At 46.1% G+C, this 8554-nt stretch overlaps 1 protein-coding gene across 5 annotated transcripts in view; it reads right to left on the bottom strand.

Annotated features, from left to right (window-relative positions):
• Window positions 1-1739: 1739 nt before the first annotated feature.
• Window positions 1740-8554, bottom strand: part of GAB2 (GRB2 associated binding protein 2) — a 93461-nt gene continuing 86646 nt past the window's right edge. For 4 of the 5 annotated variants that reach the window (XM_064409725.1, XM_064409726.1, XM_064409727.1 and 1 more), the window contains exon 10: window positions 1740-8483. In XM_064409725.1, the coding sequence (XP_064265795.1) occupies window positions 8340-8483 (144 nt within the window). In that variant the 3' untranslated portion in view covers window positions 1740-8339. The remainder of the gene's footprint in view (window positions 8484-8554) is intronic. The other variant, XR_010356573.1, reaches the window with a different exon arrangement.

The raw sequence follows: 8554 nt of genomic DNA, 5'->3' as shown, positions 1-8554 counted from the left end.
CATACAGACTTAGTGTCTTATTGCAGTACTCATAGATATTGGGCTGATGGGTCAAAAAAGAGATGGGGAAGCTGAGGCATCCCTCCTCAAGAGTCCTGCAGAGTGGTGGCTTGGAAGAGGAGATTGGGCAGAGGTGGAATGGGAACCTCAGTGCAGAGCTGTGTGCCCTCTAGAAGATCACAATACTAATAGTGGAGCCTTGTAGATGAGCAGTGGAGTGTGTTTGGTTTTTTTTTAAGTCAGGTGCTGAGAGGAAATAAAGACCCAAAGCTGAAGTGTCACAGAATGTACCATCTTTCCTGGTTTTAATACTAGGCTTCTATTTATTTCCTGCTCAAAGAGGTTGCCAAGTTTTCCTGTTGCTGTCATGCTAGCTCCTTTTGTTACTCTGGAGTATCACCTGAAGGCATTTGCTGTTCTGTTTGCCTTACGGTGCTTTTGTAGGAGACTGTCTTTAACTTGATGAGATCATAATCTAAGTAATGAAGGCAGATAGTCAAAGCAACACGGAAAATATTGGAGAGGCTGTATCATTGCTAAGCTCTTTCCTAAGTATGTCTTGTTTTTTCCCCAAGATTTTCTGGGATGAGCAGAGGTAAACAGCATGCAGTTCTCAGCACGGATGGCAGCCTGGAGAGTGTCAGTGGTGCAATGAGGTTGACTGGTTTAGCCCCTCTTGGTTTCCTCTAAATATTGGCACTGGACTTCCCTTTTGGACTCAGCCAATACTGCTATGTCGGATGAAGATATTAAATAGTATTGGTCCCAGTACAGATCTCTGAGGAACACTACTCATTGCTAGTTTGGACACTGAGTCATTGACTGCAGCTCTTCCAATGTGGCCATCCAGCCAATTCCTTGTTCATCCAATGGTCCATCCACCAAACTCTTCAATTAGGAGCTGAGAATGTTATAAGGGACCATATTAAAGGCTCTACAGAAGTCTAGTATAGTACGAGTATGGTGTATTACTATCTGTGCCACACCAATTACAGTCTATGCCATATTGGTACTAGTGTTAGTAATGCCAGTCACTTTTGCATATGCCATATGGATAAAGTATTTGCTATGGTATATGAGACAGTATGGCTTGTTTTGTCTGTCATATGTGCCTCTGGTCAAGGAGAGCCCACAGGGGAGTCCTCAGCTCTTGGTTTGGGATTCCATGTGTGCTGCAGATGTGAGATGATGCTCTTCTTGTCTAAAAAGCTGTTACAGGAGCTGTGCTTAGGGAGGTGTCTTTTCCCAGTTGTATTTTTTTTAAAGGAAGTCTTAAAGGGATGGTTGAACTTTTAACTCTGGACAAGAAGATTTGTCCTTTTGCTGAGGTTCTTTGGGTGATTTGGTGTCCTGAGCTGAGGCTTACAGGTGCTAAGCTGCTGATAGGTGAGGAAGGCAGCACTTGTCCTCACACTGCAAGCAGCAGAGCAGATATATAGTATGAAATTCAATTTAGCAGCTTAAAAATACATGGCTTGGGTTCTGGTATCAGGAAAAGCCCTAGCTACATCCTAAAGGGCCTCCTTACCCATACAGGACACTTGAAGCTGTAGGAGACACTTGGCAACATGTTGAGAAGATGCTCTGAAAGCTTTAAAGATGATACATAATCAAACTTGATCTGCTTATTAGTTTCCCCTTTTTTCCCTGTTCTGAATCTATGCTGGGAATTTATTATCATTCTTTTATTTTCCTGTTGCTTTTCTGTTGCATATACAGTACTTAAAAATGAGATCACCTTCACGTCAGCCATGTACCATGTTTATTAACAGCAAAAAAAGTATTATCTAGGCTTCACTCAAGACCGATTTACAGGATAAATAATTGTTTCAAATTACTTTAAAAAAAACCCAACCAAACAACAACCCCCCAAAGAATAAATTAATAACTTAAGTGATTAGCTGTCCACAGTGATTTGAAAACTTAATAACCATTCAAACAGTGACACCACAAGAAGACACATACTGTACAGTTTGCCACAGATTACTCTTGTCCTTCCTTCTACAAATGGAAATCAAAAAATTAAAAATACTCCTCTTTAAGAACAGTCATAGGCTTTGAAACACACAAAACATCCCTGCGAATTGGCTGCTGATGCAACAGCTTCACAGCCAGGGCTCCAACCCCTCCTCGCAGCAGGTTAAGAAACAAATGGAGAAAACTACCCTAATCTGACTGGGTTTGTTCCCACACAATGATGCCCAAAGTTCCCACACAGTGATGGCAAAGTCATGTTGACTTTGCCAAGGGCTGAGTTGGGTGGGATATAACTACTCTAAAGGTTTGGTCCTAACCCTACGGGATTCATCGACAGGCTCCCCGTGGAGCCCAGGGTCCTGCTCCCTTCCCCCCTCTGCAGCGTGGCTCAACCACCACGTCCATACTGCTCTCAAAAAACCCATGGTGTTTCCAGGCTAAATGTGGCAGCAGAATGCTGAAAACTGTGCAAATGACTTTTCCCCCACCCCCCTCACTCAGAAGAAAATCCTGCCAAGCTTTTTTTTCACCTTGGTAGTTAAGGATGAAGGGGTTTTTAATGAGTTTTGTAGAGCGGAATGTGTTGGTGCCATGTATGATGCTGGGCATGACAACAGGGAAGCACCACATGCTGCCAAGCCATTGCCTGCAGATCGAAACAGCACTTTGCATTATTAGATGTCAATTAATTACACCTCATGACACATCTGTGAGGTGGGGAAATAAGTACTAAAAACCTTCATTTTACAAGCCGGAGAAAAAGCAGGATACAGAGTTCACATGAACCCTCTCATCCCACATGAAGATACACTGTGGTGTCACCCAGAGAATGACAATAAAAATGATGGTTTCTTATCTCCTGGTCTGGGGGCAAACCTCTCCCATATGGTCAACCCACTGGCCTACAAACGAACCCATTATATGTTAGCAATGGGCTACATCAAAAATTAAGACCCTGCTGATTAGGAGCAAGTCTATTTGAGAAGTTTTTTTAGCTAAAGAGATGGAGCCATGTGGCCCAGCTTCTGTTTCAGATATTACTGGCTGGTGTTAAAACTTGAACACCACGTGCCAGGACCAGCTGGCCGTGGGCTGGAAGGGGACAGCTGTATTGTGACACCTTGCTACATATCAACTTTTCTCAAGAGAAGACACTAAATCAGCAACCTGATCGACAGTACTACACTAGGAGTTGTGAACAAGGAGATAAAATTGTGACTACAATGATGAGACACCAAGGACAGGCTGATAGAGGGATGAACTGCTCTGCCAAGGAGGAATCATGATCAAAAAGTGCACATCTTGACCTGCAAGAGCCTCATTAACAGCTGCAAGATCATTGTGTACATGTGAGAGGGTTGGGCAGAGAAGAGAGGCACTCAGACTCATCAGAGGTCCTAAATCTGCTTATTGGCCCTTGTGATTTGATGCTGGACTGGTCCCTCTCATTTTCTTGATGGCTCTTTGATGGTTATGTGTGTTCTCTGGCTGGTGCCAGGGTTAGGCTTTGCTCTTCCCCCTTCCTGCAGAACTTGGGCTTCTTCATAATCACAGCTCTGCTGCATCCATCTCATCTAGACAGCATCCCTCCAATGGGACACACACTGTGGGTATCAGCTTTTACATGGAATGGAACTTTTACATCACCAGGTGGGAAAACACCAACACAATGCAAGCACAACTCGAGAAAACCCTCCTTTTACTTGCCTCCTGGGCCAGAAAAGATCAGACAACACCTGGGAACTATTCTAACATCTTCCATAAGACCTGGACATGGCTGTAACCCCCTCCCCACCCAAGGAGCCATGATCATTGGATAGCCAAAACAAGCCAACCCTTCCTGGTATGCCAGGGTGTGGAGGTGGCATGGGTTTGCTGAGAGGTCTGGATCTAGCCTAACAAATTTACAGGTTCAAGCTGTCTCCCAGTTGCTAGAACTGCCTGTCCATGTCCTGGACAACTTGTTCTGGGCCAGCCAGCCCTTTCCAAGGTGCAAGGGTTGGCCCAGTGTGGATTAGGTCTTCCCATTGTGTAGTATGGCCTTAGAGGTTGAACTGTGTGCCTTGCCACTGGGTTTCATGGCCAGAGAAGTGGTCCTGTCCCCGTTTTGGACATTATGGATGCCCTCCCTCACACATAGGAGTCTCCACTCAACCCCAGCAGCACAGGGGGTCAGTGTAGAAGAGATGCTCCAAGCAGGGTCACCTATGGAGTTGGATTAGACTGGTCTTGAAAAGCTCCAAGGATGAAGGTGGCACCTCAAGGACAACCCTGTGAAACCATGGCACTGCTGCCCTATGAACAGCTCATGGGATCCCCTCAGCAAGGTGTGTCCCAGCACGTCCTGGTCCCCACGCATTTCTTGTAGGATTTCTCCTGCCCAGCTCAGAGCTGGGTGAGTGGATCAAGCATTCCTGAACACCAGAGCACAGGCATCAGATTGTCAGGCAGGACGACCCCCTTGGGAGTGAAGTGCCTGAGAGTGGTGGAAGCTCCCGTCCCACCAGTGCATGGCTTCTACTGAGCATTCCACAACCCACAAATCTCTGCACATCTGACTCAAGACACAGGCCAAAGGAGCACATGGTGAGGACCAAGACCCAAACCTTACTGGCAAACTCCCCTGCCTTCTCTTGTCCCAACCTCATGTTCTCTCATATCTCACCCTTGCCAGTGGCTGGTGGCTCAGAGTTCAAATCCATCCCAGTTAGCTCCCAGACAAGCCAAGCCTTCCATCTTTTGGTTCCAATTCTGCATTTGGCCCTATTTGCCAGACTTTCAGCTTTGCCCTGGCACACTCTGCGCTCACACATTATTCTCTTTTGCCAACTTGAGACTAAGCCTAAGCATGGCATCCATTTAGAGCTGGAAATGTATTTCCCACTGAACACTCAAATGCCAGTTCAGAGCAAATCAGCTCCAAGGCAGCTCACACATCTCACCAGACAGAGGAATGATGAGCAACATTTGCATACTCACAGCAAGGGATACACACACTCTTGGAGATGTTTGCCTTTAAAACCACCTGCTTAGTAATTTTCAAGCTTGGGAAAAGCTTTGAGCCGTGGACCCAGTGCTTCATAAAACTAAATATTGAGGTCATGATGTTTGTCCCACAGACAACCCTTCTCCATAAGCACACACACATGCAAGCATAACCCTTTTCTAAATTGAACCATAGAGCTGTAGAGCAGGCTCTGATGTGAAGGCTCAAGCCAGTTTCATTTCAATTAAAATGAATAATTTGCACTGTTCTCAGTTTCCTTAAATACCTATTTCTAACAAAGGAGCCTGTCATACTTGAGTATCCAAGTATAAAGTGGATGTGATAAACTCGTTGCCTTCAGGACAAAGTTCTTGGCAGTCCGTGTAATTAAAGCAGCTGCTTTTCAATATGGTTTAAGACTAAATACTGCACAAACATTAATCACCAGGGACTGCTGTAATCAGCTTGGCAATCGTCATGGGTGACTATTTCCACTGAAGCCCTTGACTACTTAATGCTTTCAGGAGGGGTTGATGCAGTTATGTCTATATGGCACAGAGTCTGTGGGCTTCTGCTTAGTTTGGTGGTGCTGTTTGCTTGGTGCTTTGCAGGGGAATAGGTAGAGGAATGTATCTCTTTCAGTGAAAACACTGACTTCACTGCAAAGCAGAGAGGGACCAGCAACCAGCAGTTGTTAAGTAGCTGCTTTTGGGCTGTTTTGGTCCTTGGTCTGCCAAATGCAATGGACCAGTTGTTAGGGATGCTCATGAGAGCAAATTATCAAAACACAGTGTCTGAGCCTGGGAAAAGAGCTATCCCATGCCAATGGCTGACCCATGAACAAAGACATTTGTGAAATGTGGAGAAAAAGGTCTAGTTTCTCCAGTACCACAATAGGCTTTTCCAGTCTTAATTAACTCCTTGGATTAAACGTGGGAGTGGGCACTGGATGCACCTAGTCCCAGTGCACAAGCACAGGGTACCCACTCAGCAGCTTGCATTCAAACCCACTGTGTTCTCTCTTGAGCCCCTAAAGCTAACTCCTTAGAAGAAGAAATAGGAAAAAATCAGCTTTCCAATGGAGTGACATTATTTTTGTTGGGGAGCTCTCTCCCAGACGGGTGAATGCACACTTCAGTGGGCTCTGGATCAGGTCCAATGTTTAGTCTCCCTGAGATGCAGAGATGAAAGGGGCAATAGAAATATGAAGTATTGTGTTCTAGTCTTCATTTTGTCAACTCACCAGGCAAGCGCGCAAGCCTCCAGCTGAAGGCAATGGCCCTTGCAGGCTGTAACACACTCCCTGACCTTCATAAAGCATCTGACTGTGCTAAATCTTCCCCTTTGGGGCTTTGGGTTTTTTTCCCTTCTAGTAATTATTATTTTTAGCATAAACATTAGGGTATTTGCTTCATTGTTTCCATAAAAGTCCAACACTTCCATGTCTCAACAGGGTTGTCAGAGCTTTTCCATTAACATCCTTCCCTTTCATGGCATGTGAGAAGAAAATACAAAATGGTGTCAAAAGTTCAAGACTTATTTTACCAGCACACAGCCCTTAAGGGACTGGTATCCTATCCCATGTGGGTCACGTCTGGCCCTTCCCAAGCTCAGACCAAGATTAAGCAAATGTGTTACTGCTTAAGCATTAATTATCAATACAACTTGGTGGTGTTGGTGAAACACAGAGCCCACAGTGCTGGGAGGGGTTCAGCTTGCAGAAAGAATAGCTCCAGCTCTTTAATAAATATTATTACCTAATCTTTCTAATGTCTCCTTCATTTGGCTCTTGGTTTGCGGTCAGCCTGTTTATTCGTGTCAGCGCTTGCTGTCTGGCAATCAGGCTGCTCCATGGCAATCATTAGTTCTTCCTGTTTTCATGAGATCATGAATTATTATCTCTTTATGCATTAAACTGTCTCATCCTTCTCTCCTCTCTGTGCTCAGCAGCTGCCTGGTGAGTGATCCCAAAGCCTGGAAGTGTTAAGGATGCTGGCAAGGGACAACAGCAGACTCCCACCCACAAATAGAGCCTAGGGCCATTAATGTAAGCGTGCCCCAGTTTTCTGTTGAAGAAACATTGCTGAAGATGAGGGGAACACAGTTCAGCCTTTTGCACCCTCCACAAATCAACCACAATGCTACGTTAAAGCTCATACTGAAACGCCCTGCCCTGACTCTCCTGACCAACCTCTTCCCAAGCCTACGACCTCACCATCAACCAACATTTCAATTGCTCTTCTTTCTTCCAAGAAACATTCTACCTGACCTCTTCACCCAGGACCAACCTCTGCAGTGCACCACCTGCCTCCTCACAGCAGCCTTCCACTCCTTTCTTGTCACTCATCCTTATGCCAGTCCACATACACAGGGTCTCCAGAGCCTCCCTGTCCCCTCATACTCAACCACAGGACATCTCACAATGGCCACGATGTAGGACTCTCACTCTATGGGCTTCTTTTGGTGCCACAAAACGCAAATTTTGGTTTTTAGGGTCAGATTCACAGGAATTGGTTTCAGACAGGCAGTGGGCTGGTGCTTAAACTCTACCTTCCAAAGCCAATCCCTCCAGCCCCTTCCAAAACCAATCTCTCCAGCCTGTTCACTTTGTGAGTCAATGGAGAATATAAACAGAAGACACCCCAACAAACTCATGAGAGCATGTGCTGGCATGTATGTGTGTGTGTGATGGGCCAAGTCCTGGGCTCCTAAGTCAGCTCAGTGGGATGGTGTGGATGGTGTGCCAAGCTCCTGAAGGTTAACAACCCCAACCAAAACCTTGGGGGCTGTCCAGCCAGGAGCAGAACAGCCCTCAGAAGTTTTGAACATATTATTTACAAGAGACAGGACAACAAAAGTGATTTCAAAAGCAATGGTCTTTGCTCAGTTTTGGGACTGGGAGGAGGCAGAGAAGAGGACAACCATAAGGAGTGGAGAATCAGAGCTAGGCAATGATATCCTATGGGAGATGCTGCAAACCTGCGTGGCATGGTTTAGGGTACGATATGGAAGAAGACGGGGAGAGATGATGCAGTGTTAGCACATACAAGGTGGCTTTAATAGCTGTAAGGAAAAGATGTGTAGGGTGAAACCTGGTATTGCTAAGTCAAAGTTCCTGGATAGTGCATCCAGCAGCTAAAGCACAAACCTAGCCACCAAACATAGTTGGTCTTTATCACTGGCAAACAGTATCTGCCAAGTCTTCCCCTGAAATTAAGTTTTGCTTTGTTTTAAGAGAAAAAAAACAACGACGACACCCCCTCCCCTCCACAGACAAGTCTTAGAAATCCAGCCCAAGTGGATCTGGCAGCCCAGCGGGGCCGCAGCTGGGGGAAACCAACAGGACATTTGCCTGTTTCGCTGCCTGCCGCAGGCACTACTGCTTCATGCTCTTGGCAGGCTCCGAGGACTGCCGCACATCAGTCCACTCCTGCATAGTGCTCTGCAGCGCCTGCGTCTTCTCCTTGTCCACTTGCACGTAGTCAACCTTCTCATCTGAGGCGACCGACGAGGTGGAGGGCTGCGGGGAGGAAAAACAGGGCACCGTTGGGTCACTCACCAGCTCCCTGCTCTTCCCTCTCACTCCTTTCT

This window comes from Passer domesticus, chromosome 2, assembly GCF_036417665.1.
Source record: "Passer domesticus isolate bPasDom1 chromosome 2, bPasDom1.hap1, whole genome shotgun sequence".
NCBI classification, from domain to species: Eukaryota; Metazoa; Chordata; class Aves; order Passeriformes; family Passeridae; genus Passer; species Passer domesticus.
This window is presented reverse-complemented; position numbering and strand designations above follow the sequence as displayed.